The 21487-nt window shown below is 33.3% G+C and overlaps 3 protein-coding genes and 1 pseudogene across 3 annotated transcripts; all 4 read left to right on the plus strand.

Annotated features, from left to right (window-relative positions):
• The first annotated feature begins 2236 nt into the window (after positions 1–2236).
• On the plus strand, positions 2237–2608 carry LOC18031246 (flavanone 3-dioxygenase 3). Its single transcript, XM_024188109.1, has one exon. The coding sequence runs from the start codon at positions 2237–2239 to the stop codon at positions 2606–2608; it is 372 nt and encodes a 123-aa protein (XP_024043877.1).
• Positions 2609–6344: 3736 nt separating this feature from the next.
• LOC18031568 lies at positions 6345–7119 on the plus strand. The gene is made up of 2 exons (XM_006421450.2): positions 6345–6625; positions 6929–7119. Exons 1-2 carry the CDS (start codon positions 6385–6387, stop codon positions 7117–7119), a joined length of 432 nt encoding a protein of 143 aa, XP_006421513.2. The 5' UTR covers positions 6345–6384.
• A 2652-nt stretch (positions 7120–9771) lies between these two features.
• On the plus strand, positions 9772–13079 carry LOC112098344 (GTP-binding protein YPTM2-like). Its single transcript, XM_024184446.1, has 8 exons — positions 9772–9946; positions 10616–10688; positions 11405–11452; positions 11540–11587; positions 11973–12044; positions 12145–12300; positions 12404–12507; positions 12747–13079. Exons 1-8 carry the CDS (start codon positions 9933–9935, stop codon positions 12841–12843), a joined length of 612 nt encoding a protein of 203 aa, XP_024040214.1. The 5' UTR covers positions 9772–9932; the 3' UTR covers positions 12844–13079.
• A 2942-nt stretch (positions 13080–16021) lies between these two features.
• LOC18031842 lies at positions 16022–17264 on the plus strand (annotated as a pseudogene).
• Positions 17265–21487: the final 4223 nt, after the last annotated feature.

A 21487-nucleotide genomic window follows, 5' to 3' on the forward strand; every position in this document is an offset into this window, starting at 1 on the left:
GAAGCTGAAGTTCATGTCTAGCGACGTGTATAAGCCGGCGAGATATGGAACGAGATTGAGGGATGGCGCTGACAAGATCCAGTTCTGGAGAGTTTTCCTGAAGCATTATGCATCTCCACTTGAAGACAAGAACCCACCAAAGCATCGGTGTGCCCAAGTCCCAGTACACAATGCGTATTATCTATTTAATTGTCCATTTGAGCCTAATTTCTCTTTCTCTAGTCGGTATACTTAAGCGGCGGCACACTATATTTTGTCAAATTCCTGTTTCAGAAGGGATAATGACATTTCCACTTACGTATTTCAGCTTTGGAAAATGATGTTCTCACAGCACTTTGCACAAAACGGTTCCTTTTGTGCAAACTATAAAAGCCACTTTTTGCTGCAAAGTTTACCACCCACACACACGTGGGAGGGGAGCAACAAAACTCACGTGCAGAAGTCTCCTTTCTTCCTCCATTTTTTCCTTTGCTGCAAAGCTCCGATCTCTCTCTCTCCGTTCTCCTTTCTTCCTTACGAGAGAGCTTGGGTCTCTCTCTCCATCCTCATTTTTCCCTCACAAGAGAGCTCGGGTCTCTCTCTCCCATCTCCACGCCGCTAATAGTCCCAGTTCCATCCTCTTTCGCCGCGTAGCAACCATAAGATCTCTCTCTCACCCGTTTCAATTCATTGCTCTAATTGAAATTTTTAACTCGTTTAGGACATTGTACTGAATTACCTATGGATGGTGGTGGTCTTCTGCTTGACTGTTGTAAATTAGAATCAAATTGTGCTTGAGTGTTGTAAATTGGAATCAAATTATGCAAAACCTAATGCCTTTGGGAATCATGTTTATTTCAAGCTTTCATGTTGAGATTTGATTGTTTGATGAAACACTTGGAAAATGTAGTTTGCTCCCTCAAATTATTTTCCTCTGTTGAATAAATTGTATTTGCCATTATTTGAAAAGAATTTAAAAAAATTACAGCCTCTAAACATTGAGCTTATGCTATAATTTACAGTCTCCCTCATTTATAGCACATTTTTTTCATCATTTATGCTATAAGGAGAACGGAGCTGAGACTGTTACTGGCGTGGGGATGAGAGAGAAAGATTTGAGCTGTTTGGTGAGGTTTCGTGAGGGAGAAAGGAGATGGGAGAGAGAGACACTGAGTTTTGTTGCTCCCCTCACGTGTGTGTTTGGTGTTAAAACTTTGCAACAAAAAGTGGCTTTTATACTTTGCGTTTTGTGTAAAGTTCTGTACAAAGTGTTGTAAAAATATCGGCACTGTTCAGCTTTTATCATCATAAGCGATACCAAACAAAATTTGCCTATTTGGGTTGGTTTGGTGGGTCCTGCAATTGCCCTTAACATTTTTTGAACTCGTGGGGCACATAAAAGTGAACATAATAAATTGTGGCCTTCGAAAAATGGTAGGCTCCGAAATATTGGCTTGGAGGAGAGCCTTTGTTGTTCTTGGATCATTACTTCTTGTGTAACACCCTAGGCGAATCCCACATCGGCAAAGCACGGGAGAGATGCTGGGTTTGTAAGGGGTGATCCACACCTTAATTGGCAAGACGCGTTTTGGGGTGTATGGGCACTCCAAGAACAAATCCGTGCTGGCCTTGTTAAGGCCCAAAGCGGACAATATCTTGCCAAGTCTGGGTTGGGTCATGACATTGTGGTATCAGAGCCAGGTTCCACGTGTCCTCTTGAGCGATGGTGGGGCAAACCTCAGCGAGGACGCTGAGTCCCCAAGGGGGGTGTATGTAACACCCTAGGTGAATCCCACATCGGCAAAGCACGGGAGAGATGCTGGGTTTATAAGGGGTGATCCACACCTTAATTGGCAAGACGCGTTTTGGGGTATATGGGCACTCCAAGAACAAATCCGTGCGGGCCTTGTTAAGGCCCAAAGCGGACAATATCTTGCCAGGTCTGGGTTGGGTCATGACACCTTGTCTGTTCACTGTTTATCACGTGTAAATATATTATAATGAATGGTTGAAGCATGCGCGTAGCAAGGAGTTAATGAAAACATAAGATACGTCACATCAGCATGTCATTCAACAATATCATTATCGTTATTTTTTTTCAACATTTTCTCATTCAAATTGGTTTTATTTCAGGGAAAAATGGGAAAATATTCTACTGAAGTGAGGAAATTAGCCTTGGAGCTAATTGGAGCAATTACTGAGAGCCTAGGAATAGGGCCGTCGTTGGGGCAAAAATATGGATGAAGGAATGCAAGTAATGGCAGTCAACTGTTACCCGCCGTGCCCACAACCAGACATTGCATTTGGGTTGCCACCGCATTCCGATTATAGTTGCTTAACCATCGTTCTGCAAAGCTCTGAAGGGCTTGAATTCCTTGGTAAGGAAGATGAATCATGGAGAAAGGTCCCTAATGTTCATGTTGGTGACCATCTTGAGGTGCTAAGTAATGGCATTTACAAAAGCGTTGTTCATAGGGCTACCCTCAATCGCGAGAGGATTCGAATATCCATCACTAGCTTGCATAGTTTGGGGGTGGGTGTGAAAATGGAGACCGCGAAAGAGCTTGTGGATGAGCAACTGTTGGGATTATATGCTCTTTTAAAGTATATTAATTTATTTTCTAATTAATAAAATATTTGAGATATTTTTAATTGTATAAATATTTTGAATAAGGTCCGTTTAATCATATTATATATATTTATGTGATCATCATATGGATTCACAGAAGACATAAATACAAGTTATCTTATGATTAAATAAATTAAGTTCACAGTTGATAAATAGAGTTAGAGGCTATATTTATGTTTAGACTGTAGTAAATAAGTAAATTAATTGAATGATTTGTCTTAATCATGTATGAATTTACTGATGTAGTTTGACTACATTGAGCTGGATCACATATGAGATTTAATTAACCTTAAAATGACTGTCAGATTTATTAAATCTCATAGGCATTGATTTTACTGTAATATTAATCTTGAGTTAGTTATGATTTCATGATTGTAATTGTTATTCCATTTGAGTTACCAATGGGCACGACACACAATTGTGGTCAAGATTACCCGGTATCTTAGTGAGAGCAATTATGAGTATTGGAGTTGTAGATTAATAATATAGAATTTGTACAACACATCTCTTGATGGGTTTTTGGCACTTGATCATATAATTCTTTAGGCAGAGTGTGTCAACATATTTAGTATGTTGAAAATGATCATTAGAGAAAACCAGTAAGTATTAATGAATAAGATGTAATTAAATCAATTGGACAATTGAGATATCGATTTAATTAACGATGTGATGCAAATGATTATGCAGTAAAGAAATCGATATGGCTTGGGACGAATTATTATTCGAGCATACAATTATGAAGGTTAGTTCCAATCTTTTAGTAGAGTAGATTTGAAATTAAATAATTGAGCTAGTTTTGTTACATGCCTAATTATTATAGCCACTATTGTATGTTCCCAAATGATCCCCGGGTTAGCTTATTTAATTGACTGCGCCACTATTGGATTAATAAGCAAGATAACTAGCTATTTGGGTTAAAAGCCTAAATATATTATTTAGTGGGAGGCTCCATGTAATGTACTTGTGTCTAAAAGACCTTGTGTTATTTTACAAGGTGGGCCCCCATGGCAAGAAAGAAGTAACGTTACTTTTGATTTATTATTTTTAATTTAAATCAAACTTGATTTAATAGAATTAAATAATATAAAAATGGAGCCTAGAGTTTCCACTAAATAGAGATATAAATAGACTTATTTTCTCTTGAAAAAAAGAGAGTAGCCACTTTATACAGATCAGAGAAAAAGATTTTTCTCCCTATTGTTAAGAGAAAAATTTTCTCGTGCTAGTTGCTTTAGTGGTGATAAAGGCGTCCACACGTCAAGTGCAGATCAAACTTGAGTCATAGCCTGGAAGATTATTTGGTGGCGGATCGTGATCTAACAGGAGTGGTGGTGACAGATCGTGATCTGAGAGCCTAAATTACTTCAGTGGAAAAAGTCAAATCGAATTTTCAAGGTATGATTTTTAAATTATAAATTCTTATATATTGTATGAGAGCGATCCTATAAGTTTTTATAAAATTTAAAAAACTGATTTTTCTCCAACAGCAGCATCCCAAGGGATACAAAGAAACTAGCTTCATGGATTTTCTGAATTTTCTATCCAAGAATGATATTGCCGAAGGAAAAAACTTCACGAATACGCTCAAGATTGTGAAATAGTGCTTGTCTATGTTGGTTCTGTTATTTCTTCTCTGTTTCTCCACAAAAAAGTTCAGCAAAATATGTCTTTCTCATGCAAAACGAGGCTCATGGGAAAATAATTTATGTTATGTAGGTGTTCTTTCGCTGGCAGAAGGTAATGAAGGAGCAGAGTTATTGGTTTATTCAATTAGCTTGGTGATTAAGTGTTTTAGAGTATACATGGTGCTAATTCTATCTCCCTAAGATTTGAATTCGGCGGATAATTAAAGAATGTTACTTGTAAAACCACTCGGCCAAGCACCAGTGGCAAAAAGACTAACAAACTAGTCTGCATGTCATCTTGGTGCTTGCCTTTTGTTCCTATATTTTCAAATTGTCTGTGTTTGTTGCCCAAATGGCATGTAGCTGTGAAATTAGACGTTGAGTTATATTCTTCTTGAATTTGTACTCCCCTGTTTCTATATCAACGATATCAACGAAATAGCAGTTGACCGTACGACTTTTTCTTCTCCTCCCTTAAAATGATGAGAGATTAACACTTTTCCATTAGTTTTTGGGTTCTATTTTTGATTTTTTACTTTTTTTTTAAATTCTTTTTTTGAAATCGTACCACATTTCCCTCTGATATCAAAACGTTTACAGGAAAAAATCACCTCACCCACAAAATAAATTGTTTATATTTGGTCAAAATGTTGACATCAAGTGTTAACATGGTATAATGAAAAATGTAAGGGGTAAGAGTTAAAACCCAAACGTTAAAAATTGTCGGTCTCCCTAAAATCATTGCTAGTAGACAGGATTAGAACATAAAATGCAACTACAAATTAGACAATTTCCATTATGAAGTCAAAGGTTGCCGCTCACAAGAAATGCATGAGCCATAAAGTTGGTTGTTGTGGTCACGTCATGAGTCATGTTGTGATCACGTCATGAGTCATGTTGTGATCACGTCATGAGTCATCTCTATTGCTATCTTGTTTGTTTAGGTAAAATCTAGCTAAAAGGGTAATAAAGATACTGTCATATTGAGCTTGATGTATTCTGTTGATTTTATTTCTATATTTGACCTTAATATTCTTTTCACAATTTCTTGATTTCTTCCTTGTTAACATGTAGTTTGAGTAGGAATGGTAAAATGCGGGTTTAGGTTGGACTTTTCCAAATTCAAGCTTGTAAACTTGAAATAAAATAATATTATAATCAATATTGAATTAGAAATGAATAGTTTAAAATAAAATAATAAATAAAAAAATGAAGCAAATAAAAGCTTAGAGATTTAATTCTTTTTAATACGAGATTCTTTAATTCAAAAACTCTCTCAATTAATTAACACTTAAGAGAGAGTTTAGTATTCTAATTTTAGATTTTCTAAATCATTATTAGTTTATAAATTATGAATTTAATTTTTTTATTTTTTTTTAAATTTAAATTTATAATTTTTTTTAAAGAATTTTACCTAGACTTTTTCCTTAAGCCTTTATCCAGACCCTCATATAGAGGACCGGGCCTAGGCTTGGCCCGACTCATCCCTTTTTGCCCATCTTAATTTTGAGTTCAGTAACAGTGATATACAAAATTCTCTTACAAACTAAGTCAATTAAACAGAGGTGAAAGTGTTATATAATTCAACATTTTTCCGCATCTTGAAATGAATAAAAAATATTAGTGAGAAATGTGATAATGTTCTAAGTTCTAACGTCCAGCATGTATACGCAGAGTTTGTAAAAAATTCTGTAAAAAAATGTTTTTGAGCTGCAAAAGCAAAAATCATAAAAATAAATAAAAATTTGTGATAAGATGGTCTAATCATACAACGACATTAATTTTATTGACATCTCTAATCTATTCCAGATTTTTTTTTCTTTTTTAAGGCATTAACTAACATATATATGTTTGATAAAAAGTATTAAAATATGTCTTTAAATAAGATCCTAAAATTAATGATCTAATTAAATGGTTTTTATTTTTAATAGAACAAGCCAAAGTTAAGCAGCCAAAAAGTAGGCCCTAAATTCGGTAGCTAAGGACTTTCTTTACTAATCATTTCCATACAACAAAGACTGTCAAAACAAAACTGAAACTGAATCTTTCACCCAAGATCTAAGCTGCTTTCTCTGAACTCGCTAACTTCTCTTCCTGTCTCTAATCAACACCAAAAATTTATAAATACACAAAAAAAAAAAAAGATTAATTATGTATAGGTCGGTGAGTTGGAGCCGAGTGTCCGATGACATGCACACGTCGCAAAAGCCAGTTTCCGGGGTGAGAACAACATCAGTATCCATGGATGGCACCGAGCTGTGGGCTCATGATCCCATTGAAGAGATTGCTAAGAAGGAGAAGTCACGGGCCAAATTTGCTGAGAATTCTGTTCATTTTATTCCCATTGTGTTGCTTTTATGTGCCTTTGTTCTATGGCTCTTTTCCAATCCAAGTAAGGCCCCCTATTTTGATTTTATTAATTAAACGCATGCAATTTAATTACATGATCGTTTTGATATGTGTATCTTTCTTGGTTTGAACATGCTGTTTATTTACATGTTATTGTGACCCTGGTACTCTGGGTCAGTCGAAAATTTGGGCACCGTTAGATGATCAGAAACCTAAATAAAGACAGCAAGCCAAATGATTGAATATAAGACTTGACGATTACATATATGTATATATATTTAATTGAAAATTTTAATTCAGAATTGGCTAATCAATTAATATTCAAGATCGTAACCTTTTGATGCAGATGTGGAAGTGGGGATTAAGGCAGCGGATTCAGTAGCAGCAAAAATTGATGGATTGACAACTGAAGGAGACATTGATACCGATAGTGATGGTACTCAAACGAGCGTCTTACCTATGGAGCTGAGGGACACTGAGAAACCTAAAGAAGAAATAAACAAGACTTGGAGAAAATCTTTAAAAAGATTCAAGTGATAGTTTTTGTCAATCTTATTTGCAAATGAATGATGATGTATTAGCATTTTATACAACCATCTTTTTTTTTATTTTTTTTTATTTTTTGGTTTTCGGAACCCAGTTCGATCTCTAATTGTTATTGGGATTTCCCAGAATCTCTCACGATCGAGCATTTGATGTTAAACTTTGGAGCAATTAATATTTAGGTGATGTTTATTAGAAACTTCTTTCATCTTGCGGTGTTTTTCATTTTTAGAGGTTTTAATGGTGTTTTTTTTTTGGATAAAAAGAGTGTTCTAAAAGAGAAGAGCTAGAGTTTTTTTTTTTTTTTTTTAATGGTGCTTTTAAATGAGGGTTGTTTTCTATCTACGAATTGTGTCTGAGTTCTCTTTTTATGCTCAAATATTTTTGCAATTTTAAAGGTTATTGAGTTGGGTTTCTCTACCAATTGGCATTAGCTTTTACAATAGATTTTTATCTATATTTTTTAAAAAAATAAATATAAATTAATAAATTAAACAAATACTTGTAATTAAAATCCTAATTAAATTAAATTAAAATTTTTTAATTTGTAATTATTTACTTATTTGCTCTATTTGATGTGGAATGATAGAGGTGATGAATTTCTTTTTTTTTTTTTAAAGGAAAGTGAGAAATAGTCATTTTGGAGCTTATTCGTCGTTAAAGTATAAGCTTAATGACGATCGGCAATTATATTAATGTATTTGATAGGATACATATACTATAATTTAGTAGCCTGTTCATATTATTAGACTAAAAAAATTTGAGTGATGATATAGTTATAAACTCTTGTACAAACTTATCTTCTATAAATTAATGTAACATTTATTCATTGGTTGAATGAAAATATAAAACAATATAAATAAATCATATAGGCCAATAAATATTTAATTCAACAAATTTTATCATGTCACATCAGTTTGTACAAAATAAATTTGCACAAGAGTTTGTGGTTATATCATAGGGTGCCTTTGATATTGTTTCCAAATCATGTTTTTTATTTTTTGAATTCAGAAAATACTAGATGCGTGTTTGGTAAATTGTTTCTAAAAATATTATTAGAAATGTAAAATTCATTCTCTACTTTTAACAAAAGAAATAAGAAAACAACTTTTTCTTATTTTTCTTATTTATCACTAGACTATTAAGTTCCAAAATGAACAATTTTCTTCCACAATCTCTCAAAATAATAATAATAATATTATCATCAACACCAACATTATTATTATTATTATTATTATTATTATTATACCCAAAAATCAATTTCCCTCACAATAATAATTTCTTTTTATATACATTATAATATTTATGTTTTTATATATTAATTAATCAAATATGTAGAATTTATCATTTTCTTTAAACAAAAAAAATTAATAAGATCATCTAATTAAAAAATTAATAAGATCATCTAATTTATTCTTAAAATTAAAACAATCAAACTAGTTGAATAGTAAAAATGATTATACGTTACGTAATATTAAGTTTATGGAAATTATTCTTTAAAATATTCTTACCGAACATGTTTTTTCTCATTTTCAAGATTTGTTTTTGGTGTATTAAACCATCTGGCATCCGAAGACCATATTGGGTCTCGACTAATTCAGATTCGAGCCGGGTATGACCACTAGGGCCGCAAAGCTCTCCCAACAAGTATTTAACGCAGCTGCATTTCCAAGCCTCGAACCGAGAACCTTGTTTAATGGGAAAATGATAACGAACACATTTTTAAATTTTAAAAATAAATTTGAAAATATCAAATTCATTATCACTTTTGTTTAATGAGAAAAGCAACTAAAACATACTACCTAAAAGGCCCTTAGTGTATATGTGTGTGTAATCACCTAAAAGTAATAAAAAATGATATATTTTAATTAGAAAAGATATTTCAAGAATTATAATTAAAAAAAAATTTAATATTAAATAATTAGTATTTTTTTTACAATGAGCCTTTAGTCCAATGGGAGAAACCTTGCACTTACAAATGTTGAGTGAAATGGTTTGAGCCTCCATAAGAGCATTATAGATGTTAGTTTTAAAACTCCCTCAATTATCAACTAATCTCTCTTACGAAATGTGAGTGGAATAGACACCTCTTGGAGATTAGAGAAAATTTAAAGTATCTGAGCGTGCTTTAGTGGATTATTGTACGGCGATAGTCTCAGTTGTTTAATAGTCTCTCTCCCTTACAAAATGTGAGTAGAAGAGGCACCTCTCGAATATTAGAGAGGGTTTAAAGTATCTGGGTAAGTGTTTTAGTGGGTTAATGTATGACGGTGGTCCCAGTTATTTAGTAGTTGTTCCCTTACAAAATATGAGTGGAGTAGGCACCCATCGAATATTAGAGACGATTTAAAGTATCTGGACAAATGCTTTAGTAGATTAATAAATGATGGTGGTCTCAGTTGTTTAATACGATTGTAAATATTATAATTGTAATGTCTGATATAATATCAATAACAAAGTCTGTATAACAGAATTTAAAAAAAATATAATCAGTGATTTTTTATTTTTCAATTACTTAATTTGCACTCGATCACGTGTTATTACTGTACAAATGACGCAATCCTTCTACCGTAACGCCGTTAGTTTGACCAGATGATATGTTAAGTGGTATGTTGTTGTCATTATTAATATTATTATTATAAGCTGTCCAAACTTTTCGGTTTCATCATCATCATCGACATTTTGCTTTCTTCGTCAAATTCTCTCTCAATCTCACCTCCTTAGCTTGTCTGTGCCAAACTCCCGGTCCAATCTCCAGCTGGACCGGTTCGATTCTGCGCGAACCCCCTCAACATCTTATTGCAGTCATGAATCCTGAATAGTAAGTCCCCCAGATCTTTACACCTCTTAATTTCTTTTTATTCATTTAGCTTTGTTATTTGAATTCCGTTTTCTTACCAAAAGATCTTTTATGGGTATTTGCTAAAAGTGGTAATTTCTGTGGATCTGCAATTATTTTGTTCCAAAAAGTTGTTAGCTTTGTGTTTTCTGTTTATGGATTGTGTATGTATATTATGTATTGAGTATCATAATTTTATTCTGTTTGCTTTGGATTTGTTTTATGGTTTCAATTTCTCGTTAAATCAACGCTTTAATAAGATGTAAATTTACTGTAATTAGACATAATTCAGCTCAGTTTTTGTAATTTGCTGAATTTATTGCCATTGAATTATAAGCTAATGGCCTAGTAGATAACTTGGTCAAACTTGGCTTTTGTTGGGAATTCATTGATGCTTTGTGGTGATTTTTCTGATGAATGGGTAATTTTCATATGGATGCAATGAATTTGTTTGACTTTATGTATTATGTTGGTCTGTTTTAAAGAATATCGTGCTGGGGTGAATTCAAACATGTGTAATGGGTATCTTATTGTATGGGTTAATTAATTTTTTGTTTGGTAAGGAAATGATTGTGTTTAAGAGGAATAGGTGTTAGAATTCTTGATACGCTTATCATGGAGATTAAAATTATGTTAATTTTGTTTTTGCAGTGACTACTTGTTCAAGCTTTTGCTGATTGGAGACTCTGGAGTTGGCAAATCGTGTCTTCTTCTGAGATTTGCTGTAAGATTAAAAAATTCCAAACCTCGTCTTTTCATTTTTTGCCTCATTTGCATTAGTAATCATTTTCTCCTGCTTCAAACTTCATGAATATGCTTTGCCAACTGCTCAGTAGTTGCTGCTTCATCATGGTATGATGAATGTTTTATCTTTTTCCCTTTCTTTTTCGAAAATTTTCCAACTATTTTTAGGATTTTAGGTTTTCTTGTTTTGCTTCTTCTGGTTCTGTAGAGGATACAGACAACGTTGTCAACTTGTCATTGTGCCTGAACTGAGACTTTCTTCTGCTAAAAAAGGTTTCCATTTTTTCTTATAAGAACTGGACAAAATGTGATGGTTATGGCATTTTTTCTGGTTTCTCTGCGTTTTTTGTTGCTAAAAGAAGAAAGAAAAACCAATGATCATACTTTTAACTATTGTGGATTGATTGATGAAAATGATATTCTCCTTTGCTTTGTACTCGTGCAATTTTTTGATTTTACTCAGTAAAGCTAATGGAGTCTAAATATGTGTGTTATTTCTATATCTCTTAATTGTATTTTGTGGATTTCACACAACGGTTGCTGTGTTGGATGTTTTGCATTGTTTCCTACAACATGTTGAAACTAATGGTTTGGTTTCTGAGCAAGGAATCATGATGCAATGTAGTTTGATTTCTGGAGTTTAATTCGTATTTACCTATTTGTGCTGACATTTTAGTTTCTGTCGATCCTTTACAGGATGATTCGTACCTGGACAGTTACATTAGCACTATTGGGGTTGACTTTGTAAGTATCTAAGTTGTAAATTCAATTGATCATTATTTTGGTTTTAACATTTCATCATAATATTGTTTCTGGTTTTCTGTTATGTAGAAAATTCGCACAGTGGAGCAAGACGGGAAGACTGTAAAACTCCAAATTGTGAGGCTCTCTTCTTAATCTTATGTTTTTTCTTAGATTTGTTGATGATTTAGTGCATTGTCTATTTGTGTTCGTGTTCGCTTACTTTTTCCTTTCGTTTGTTTATGTTTATGTGTGTTTATTTTACTCTTTAACGAGTTGGTATACATGAGTTTATGCTATAAGTCAGTACAATCATATTGGTGCTTCTTGTTTTCACTGAGAATTTTTCCTTGAATATTTTGTTTCATTGAGGTCTTTCACCCCCTTTTCTTTGTGTTTTAACTTTTGTCAATGGATTTTGATTTGATCCTTGGTGCATCTCCGTGATATTGTTTGTGTGCACTTTTTGTTTCTCACCAGTGTTTCTTTATAGCTAGTGATTTCATTTGTTCTGAACATGCAGTGGGACACTGCAGGGCAAGAACGATTCAGGACAATCACTAGCAGCTACTACCGTGGAGCACATGGCATTATCGTAAGTTTTCCTTTAACTCTTAGTTTCATTGTTATTTCTCACAGTTCTACCCTTTGTTAGCGTGTGGCTACTTTCATTGAATTGATGGCATGTATGGCAGATTGTTTATGATGTTACAGACCAAGAGAGCTTCAACAACGTTAAGCAGTGGTTGAATGAAATTGATCGCTATGCAAGTGAAAATGTAAACAAGCTTCTGGTTGGAAACAAGTGTGATCTCACTGATAAGAAGGTTGTCTCTTATGAAACAGCGAAGGTGAAATTATTCTCATCCCTCAGATATCTTATGTATTTACTTTGACAAAATTATTGAAAATGCAATTGACCCTGTTGTATCTTATTGTTTGGGATTTCAAAAGGCATTTGCTGATGAAATTGGCATCCCGTTCATGGAGACCAGCGCAAAGGATTCTATGAACGTGGAACAAGCTTTTATGGCTATGACTGCTGACATTAAGAACAGGTAGATCTTCATTGTAACACATTGTGTAATTATATTTATTACTCAAGAATGTTGAGAGTGTGTGAAGTTTTTCTTACTTTGTGTTAAAAAAAATTTGGTGCTACTTTTCAATCAGTGAACTAAACAACTTCATCAGAAAATTTGTTATGATTGTGTCACGCAATTATATTACATATAGATCAGGATTTACTATTGTTGTGGTTTCTTGTTAATGATTTACCTGTTTTTCTTCTGCGTAGGATGGCAAGTCAACCTGCAATGAACAATGCAAGGCCACCAACTGTGCAGATAAAAGGACAACCGGTGAACCAGAAGGCCAGCTGCTGCTCAACTTAATCGTTTGTCTTATCCTTCATTGCGTGCATTTGTTTATGGGTAGCTTTCTCAATCACGTTGTAGGAACCAGTGAAAAACTATTCCTACCCCATGAATCATATGACGGATTGCTTTACTAGTTTTTGTAAGTTATTGTGAAATTTCAATTCTTTCAGTCTATATTACTATTATATGGCATGTACAAATGATGTGTTGCTTGATAGTGGCAAATGTTATTAAATTGTTCTTTTTCTTTCGTTTTTGTTGCAATTCATATTATTTCTTGATACCATTCAGAGATTCAATTTCTTGGAAACATTGTATAAACTAACTGATTGTCTCTAGAAGGACTTGGGGTAAAATATATTGCCAGCCAGAAGATTCAAACATGCCCAAACATCATACATACTAGTCAAGCATTTCTTTGCTTTGTTGATAAATCTGAACCTTATGTCTGTTATACTTGCTCGTTCAACTACTAATTGAGATGTAGCAGTTGAAATTCTGGGACCTGTTTGAAATGACGGGACGGCCAATTCATATTCTGTAAAATTTCCAAAGTTTTAGCCCCTTAACCACGAAATTTGAACTTGGGTAACCGGTTAAAGAAAGTTTCATAACGATCAAAATAACTAGAAGATAAGATTAGTCAAAGAAAATTGTTTGAAAATCAAATTACTGAGCGGTGTGTGTGTATTTTATTTTACTTTCATGCACTGACTTTGCGGCATTTGAAACTGTTGCTCCTTTTGTTGGATTCATGATCTTGCTTTTGCTCCAAAAATTCCACACCAAAATGTTAAAACACACTCCATTTCACCTTGTTGTTTGCTTAGTTGTGAACAAGAGAAACTATTAATGTATCAAGAATTTTACACGACTCAATTGTAATTAACACAGATTTTAGAAGATGAAAGCATTACTTTATAAACTTAAAAATGCGACCACTTTTTTAAGGGGAAGTAAGAAAATGAAGAAAGAGTAGTCAATGGAGGCTTCAAATTTGAGGTTCTCTTAATTTCCGAAAGGCTTTTGGAGACCATGTGCTGTTCCTTTCGTTTTACCATTTATATTATCTGCAAGAGTTGGCCTTTTGATACCCATCAAAATTCCTTTTATTTTTTTTAACTGAAATTACTTTAATAACCGAATACAAATTAATTAATTTCTTGTTTTAAATGAAAATTCAATTAAACACTTAGATTATTATTTTTTTCCTGAGATGGCGATGGCGCGTTGCATGGCAACTCTCATTTGCTTATTTGTGATTGGTCTGTCATTTGCAGCCGCCGGCGATGTGACACTTGACGATGAATTTCAATTGTGTTTAATGAATTGCCGATCTAATTGTTAAAAAAAAAAAATACAGACAAATTTTTCGCATATGAATGAATTATTTGTTTTAAGTTTTGGGCTTGTCCAGCTCACATTGGTGGGTGGAACCCAAAACCAAGGACCCAATTATAAAAGGAAAGAATGAAATTGATGAGGCGGAGGCCGTGTGAATTGTGAAAAGCAGAGGCTGGTGTGATAGTTGGTAAGCAGAATTTGGAAAACAAAGAAGAAACAGTGGGCGAGTGTGGTATCTTTGCCTCTTTGGGACTTTAGGGTTTCAATTTTCAATTTGATGATGGGATAGCGAAATTGGGTTTCAAAGTTAGCTGTTGTTGCTGCGTGGATTTGTGGAGTGGAGTCAGAAATGCAACTTGGACTTGGGTAACGGCACACATTTTCATTTAGGTTAAATTTCTTTACTTAATTTACTGTGTGGAAACTCTTATCTTGTTCATGAGATCTAGTTTAATAGTTCCTCTTCATTACACCATTAGGATTAGGGGTGGGCATGGGTTGGTTTGGGTTGGATTTTAAGTCAACCCAAACCAAACCATAAAAATTTGGATCCAACCCAAATATTTTTAACCCAAACCAAACCAAACCAAACCATTTGGGTTTGGTTTGAATTTTATTATCAAAATAATTTTTATTTTAATAAAATTTAATTATATCAAAATTATAATAATTATTAATTGTTATTAATTATTAAATTGATATTAAAATATAAAAAAATATAGTGGATAAAAATTATAAATTTTACAATAACTTAATCCTTAAATTAAAGAATACTACAAAATCAAAATAAAGTTTAATCACAAAAATTATTATTTCTCAATAAATAAGAACGTACACTTTAATAATAAACTTTCACAAACATGACATTAACAATCTAATAATAAATTTTGCCACTTTTTATTTATTTAGTTATGTAATATTTGTTTTTATTTATCGTTTTGGTAGTTTTGTATTATGTTGTCTACTTATATGTTTAATTTTAGGGAGATTGCCAGTTTCCCCCCTACAGTAATCAACATATATTATTTTTCCCCCTTCTGCTTTTATAATGGCCAAAAACCCCCATAATAGTATAAATTTACAATATTACCGTTATTTTCAACTACTCTTTTATTTATATTTATTCTAAATTAAATAAATCACATGAATAGAAACTAAATAAAAAATAAAGCATTAAAAATAAGAAATATATGTTTTGATATGAACAAAAAAATTAATAATAAAATTTTTTTATAGTTATTTATTTTGTGAAAATTTTCTTATAATAAATATATAAGAAAATTATTAGTCAAATGATAAAAAAATTATTATAAGAAAACTTGAATGACAAATAAAAATTTACTATAAGATAAATAATAAATTTCTTCTTAGTAGAGTCTCCTGCTCTTTCTATGATGATCCTTCCATGTTGGAGGAATTATTTTTATAAATAAGAAAAAAAATTTATGTTATTTACAAAAATATTTATTTAATTTAAATTTATTTTTACTGTTATTTTCATTTTATAACTGTTAACAATTGATCACGCTGTAAAAAATTTAATAGTGGTCTTTCACTTATTTGTGTTCATTTATTTTGTTTTCATTTATTTCATTTGAAAAATTTGAGTGTTGGGGTTTTGTCCATAACCCATGAGTAAACCATACCCAAACCATAATGAAATGATTTTCTACATAAAACCCACATCTAACCCATTTTCATGATTTATCCAACACAAACCATTTAATTTGGTTTGAGTTTGGATAAACCCATGGGTTGTGGGTTTATGCCCACCCCTAATTAGGATTGTCTACTGTTCCTATCGATAGTGTCGCTTCAAAATTTTCAACTACTATGTGACTATGTCTAATTCAAAATTCCCAACTATGTCTCCCTCTGAGGCCATAGCTAATAATGTAGATCTCTTAACAGAAATTTTAGTTCGCTCACCCGTAAAATCTCTTATGAAATTCAAATGTGTATCTAAACACTGGTAGTCTTTAATTTCCAGTCCTTGCTTCACCCACCGTCTTTACCCTGACGCCCGCCTTGTCTCAGGTCTTATCCTGCACAGAGCTTATGGCCATCTCTGTATTCCAGAATATGATTTCCTTCCTCTTGGTACCAAGTTAATAAGCTCTCCATTTAGGTCTCTCACTGTTGCGAACCACCCCTTGGGGTTAAGTATCTTGCAATCTTGTAATGGCCTACTCTTTTGTTCAAGCTCTACAAGCAATAGTAATTTACCGTGTGATTATAATATTTACAATCCTACGTCCCATCAGCTTGTTTCACTTCCTCCTTTTGTAGATGAAATGTCAAGAGTTATCCATAGAATTGGCTTAGCTTATGATCCTGCCAAATCTTCCCACTTTAAAATTGTCTGCATCTGTTCTGATCCATTGGAAGAGAATGGGAATGCTGGCGTAAGTTATCAGATTGAGGTTTACTCATCTCAGACAGCCTCTTGGAGGCTCTCTGGTCTTCCTTTTGTTTTGCCATATAATTTGAAGCACAAAGTTGGAGTATTTTGGAATGGTGCTCTCCATTGGATTGATCCTTTTTATTCTTGCTTGTGTTTCAAAGTTGACGAGGAGCAGCTCCAAGAAATGCCAATGCCTCCATTTCAAGTTCCTTCAAACTCGATAGAAAGATTAGGAATGATGGTAGCAGAAGCATTAGGTAGAATTGTTGTCTGTTTTGGAGAGTCTCGGGAGCATTTACATATTGTTGTAAATAATGATCGTTGTAGAAAAAAGTTTAATGTCTATGAGATGAAAAGAGACTATTCAGGTTGGTTTGTCAAGTATCATGTCGATCTTGACGCTCTGATAGATGCATTTCCAGAGATTGATGCAAGTCTGGATGATTTTCAACAACCTTCCGCTTATAATGAATATTCCATACTTGGTATTATTCGAGAAGCAAATGATGAAGAGCCATATATGGTGCTACACATACCTGGTAAGGCAATACGCTACAACCTTAATGACAAGACTTTCACCAAGATCTGTGATTTTGATCCAGGTCATGAAGTTATTAATGGCTCTCAACTAAAATTTGAGTGGTCTCATGCTTATCATTATATGGAGACTCTTGCCCCTTTTGGATGATATGAGCTCCTCAACATTAATTGAGCTATTGCAACATAAGTTTCAAGTATGATTGATCTATGAAGTTAAAAAAAAAAGATACTATTTTCGTTTGATGTGAGAGAGAGACAAATAAGATTTTGCTTGCTTTTTAGTTGAAGATAATTTTTTAAATTGATATGACATGTAAACCAGCAGTCTCTTTTCTGTTTTAGTCGTGGGGTTAAATTTCTTATTTGAAATGGCCAAATGTACTCGTTGAACTCTTCTATTAGCTTATTTGGCATTTGAAATTCATTGTTTTGAGTACATTTTGAAGCAATTTTCATGGTGTGCATGGTATTAATGAATGGAATGAGTAATTGCTTTAAGTAATGCTTTCATTTTGCTTGTTGAATTTTATACCAAACGTGTGATTTTTTTTTTCTTTTTGGCTAAGAAACAAAAGATTAAATAAAACTGTAAGAAGTATATACAAGGATTAGGAGGACTACAAATCCACAAAATAAGGACGAGAAGTCCCAAAATAAACAAAACAGTTAGAAATTGCAAAAATAAAAATATCCCAAAACCCAAAAACACTAGCTCACTAAGAGTACATCCCTCTTAAGATACAGAAGCTTGCTGGTTAAGCAAAATAAAAAAGAAAGAGATGTCTTTGAATTCATTAGTTATAGATGTCCAAAGGTAAGTTCAGAACTTCACTTTGTTCCATGGGTGTGAAGGATCTTCTCTAGGGATGGCAAATAGTGGGCTTGGGCTAGGCTTTTTCAAGCTCACTTCAAGTTTTGTGTGAGGACCTGGGCCGGGCCAGGTCGGACTTGAGCTTTATTTATTTTTAAAATTTTTTTAAATTATTGTAAATTTTAAATAAACTAATGATCAACATGTTATTATAATCATAGATACATTAAAGAAAATTAATATTTCAAAGTAAAATAATAAATAAAGCAAATAAAAGCTTATAACTTTAATTTTTTTTAGTATTAAATTCTCTAGTTTAAACGCTCTTTTAATTAATTAACACAAAAGAGAGAGTTTAGTATCATAATTTTAACTTTTTTGAATCCTCATTGATTTATAAGTGAAGAATTTACGTTTTCTTTTTGTATTTTTAAGTTACTTTGCAATTTTAATTATATTATTCTAATTTATATATATATTTAAAAATATTGGGCTTGCGCCTGGCCCGAGTTTTTTTTCTTAGGCCATTGTCCAGGCCCTCATGTGTGAGGGCTGGGCTGAAGCCCGCGGGCCTGATTGGGCTTGGGCTTGCCCGTACTTTTTTGCCCACTCTAATATTCTCCAGTTTTGCTATCAAAGATTCTTTAGTTTCTTTCATTTTACATAACCCAAAAAATAGCCAAGATTGCACAGTCCCATAGAATCCTTGCTTTTTTTTTTTTTGTCCCTTTTAAGCAAGAGAAACTTTCCAATAAGAGGAGAGTAACATGATACAAGGGCTATAAGTTAGATCACAAAAAGTAAGCATTAGTGCAGTGTAGAAATAAACGATCGATTTTCTTTGAAGTGTTTTTACAAATGACACACCAATCTAGAAATAAAGCCATATTAGGTCTCCTTTAAACCACGTCATTTGTGTTGATTTTTCTATGAGCAACGTACCAAACCATCACCTTCACCTTGGTAGGGACTTTAACTTTCCAAATCGGATAAGAAGGAGAAAATAAAGGGGCATCAAGGTTATCTATGAGGTTGAGAAAGTAAGATTTCGTAGAGAAACATCTTGATTTATCCAAATTCCAAACAATCTTATCCTCTTTTAGATTATTAAGAAAAACTCCTTGTAGGATCCCGAGCATCATAGCACATTATTCAGATTCTCTATCATTAAAGTTTTTAAGGAACTTAAAATCCCAACTCCACTACGTAATAGAGTACTTGAACATACTAGCTATAGAGCACTCACGACCTCGAGAAAGCCTATATAATCTAGGGAAAAGATCACAGAGAGCAACTTTTTTAATCCAACAATCCTCCCAAAATCTAACTCTCTGCCCATTACCAGCCAACAACTTAATATTGGATAAAAAATATGTTTTTTCTTTTGAAATAAACACCCAAGGACATCTACTACTGCCCCTAGCAACATCAGCTATATCCTAACCATTTTTATAGAACCTATACTTACTTTTTATAACACTATACCAAAGAGAATTAACTTCTAAAGGAAACCTCTATAACCACTTCCCAAGGAAGGCCTTATTTCTGTTAATAATATTTCTTAACCCTAGTCCTCCCTTGGATTGTGGTAGGGAAACCACCCTCCAGTTGACTAAATGATCTTTTTTGCCCTCCCATATGCCTTCCCACAAAAAATCCCTCATAACCTTTTCTATCCTTTTAGCCATTGACACAAGAATTTGAAATAAAGACATAAAATAAGTAAGAAGACTGGATAGAACAAATTGGATAAGAGTTAGCCCCCCTTATTTGGAAAGACAAGTTTTCTTCCACCCATCTAATCTCCTCTCAACTTTCTCCAAGACTAGAGCCCAAAAGTCGGCTTTCTTAGGATTTCCCCCAAGAGGTAATCCTAAGTACTTTAGAGGCCAATTCCCTATCTCGCACCCAACTGAAGAAGTCAAATCAATTAACTTTTGTTCTTGAAAATTTATGCCTGCAATTGAACTCTTCCTCAAATTAATTTTCAAGCCAGAAATTACACAAACGAAATCTACAACTTTGAGAAGATTATGAAATTTTCCTACATCATCGGAGTGGAAGAAAATTGTGTCATCAACAAATTGGAGATGAGAAACTAAAATTTTATCTTTACCAATTGAGAAACCCTCAACCAGCCTGAATTCTTGAGCATTGTCTATAAATCTGTTGAGAATATCAACCACAATTGTGATATAGGAAGGGAGAGAGAGGGTCCCCTTGTTGAAGACCTCTAAAAGCATGAATTTTACCTTTAGGTCTACCATTCAGTAAAATAGAGAAACTGACAAAATTTAGGCAGCCCCTTATCCAACTTCTTCACTTTGCTCAAAACCTTTAGCTTCCAACACAAAATCTAAAAAGTCCCAATTAATGTGATCATAAGCTTTCTCAAAGTCAATTTTGAAAACAAGACCGGGTCTTTTGCACTTTCTATACTCCTCCACAACTTTATTAGTTACTAAAACTGCATCCAAAGTCTGACTATCTCTCACAAAAGCACTTTGAGAGTAAGAAATGGTCTCTCTTAACACGTTTTTAAGTTTAAAAGAGAGGAACTTAGAAATAATGTTATAAAGATTTGTCACTAAATTTATGGGTCTGAACTCACTCAATTTTGAAGGCTCTTTCTTCTTTGGAATAAGGCAAATAAAAGTAGAGTTAGTAGAAGAGTTCACAACATCGAACTTGTGGAATTCCCTAAACACTGCTAACAGGTCTTGAGTAATAACATCCCAGCAGTTTTGATACACTACCAACGAAAGCCCATCAGGACCAGGAGATTTATCTCTGCAACAATTCTGAATAGCCATCTTAATTTCCTTTTCCTCAAAAGCTCTCTCCAACAAAGATTCTTTGTCAACTGAAATAGGACACCATTGTAACCCTTTAATTCCAGGCCTTACAATATGCTTTTTTTGAATAAAATTGCTGGAAAAACTTTAAAATTTGATTCTCAATGGCAGCCTCATCTTCCACAATAGAACCATCATCAATCTCCAATCTATTGATAGTGTTTTTGCCCAATCTTCCTTTCACAATCTGGTGGAAAATTTTTGAATTACAGTCCCCTTCTTTAGCCCAATGAACTTTAGCCTTTTGTCTACATATAACATCTTCTTTAAAAACTATGTATTCCAACTGTTGTTTGGTTTCATATCTCTCTCTCCGGATTTCCCCGTTCAACTTCCCTTCCTCTATTGAGTCTAATTTCAGAAGGCTAGTATGCAGCCTTTGTTTTTCCTCCTTCACATTCCCAAAAATCTCATTGTTCCACCCCTTGATACACTGTTTCAACAAATCAAGCTTTTTTTTTTTATAAATTTGTATCCTTCCCATCCATAAACTTAAGCTTCTTCCCACTAATTTTTTAAGCTATTCCTGAATGTATGATGCAATGGCCATATATTTTCAAATATGAAAGGCACATGACCCCATTTTCTGAAGTTATAGTCCATCAAAATTGGCCAATGATCTGAAGTTACTCTTACTATAGCCTCTTGCTAAAACAAGGAAAGAGCTCCTCCCACCCACTGGAAAACAAAAATTTGTCTAGCCTA

The sequence above is a fragment of the Citrus clementina genome, unplaced genomic scaffold, assembly GCF_000493195.1.
Source record: "Citrus clementina cultivar Clemenules unplaced genomic scaffold, Citrus_clementina_v1.0 scaffold_9, whole genome shotgun sequence".
Taxonomy (NCBI): domain Eukaryota; kingdom Viridiplantae; phylum Streptophyta; class Magnoliopsida; order Sapindales; family Rutaceae; genus Citrus; species Citrus x clementina.

Excerpts from the sequence above, each read along its gene's own strand:
- LOC18031246 (XM_024188109.1), top strand. The coding sequence starts at position 2,237 with ATGGCAGTCAACTGTTACCCGCCGTGCCCACAACCAGACATTGCATTT.
- LOC18031568 (XM_006421450.2), top strand. The coding sequence starts at position 6,385 with ATGTATAGGTCGGTGAGTTGGAGCCGAGTGTCCGATGACATGCACACG. Across the intron at positions 6,626-6,928 it reads ATGGCTCTTTTCCAATCCAA|ATGTGGAAGTGGGGATTAAG; the intron begins GTAAGGCCCCCT and ends CTTTTGATGCAG.
- LOC112098344 (XM_024184446.1), top strand. Across the intron at positions 10,689-11,404 it reads GTCTTCTTCTGAGATTTGCT|GATGATTCGTACCTGGACAG; the intron begins GTAAGATTAAAA and ends GATCCTTTACAG. Across the intron at positions 12,508-12,746 it reads ACTGCTGACATTAAGAACAG|GATGGCAAGTCAACCTGCAA; the intron begins GTAGATCTTCAT and ends TCTTCTGCGTAG.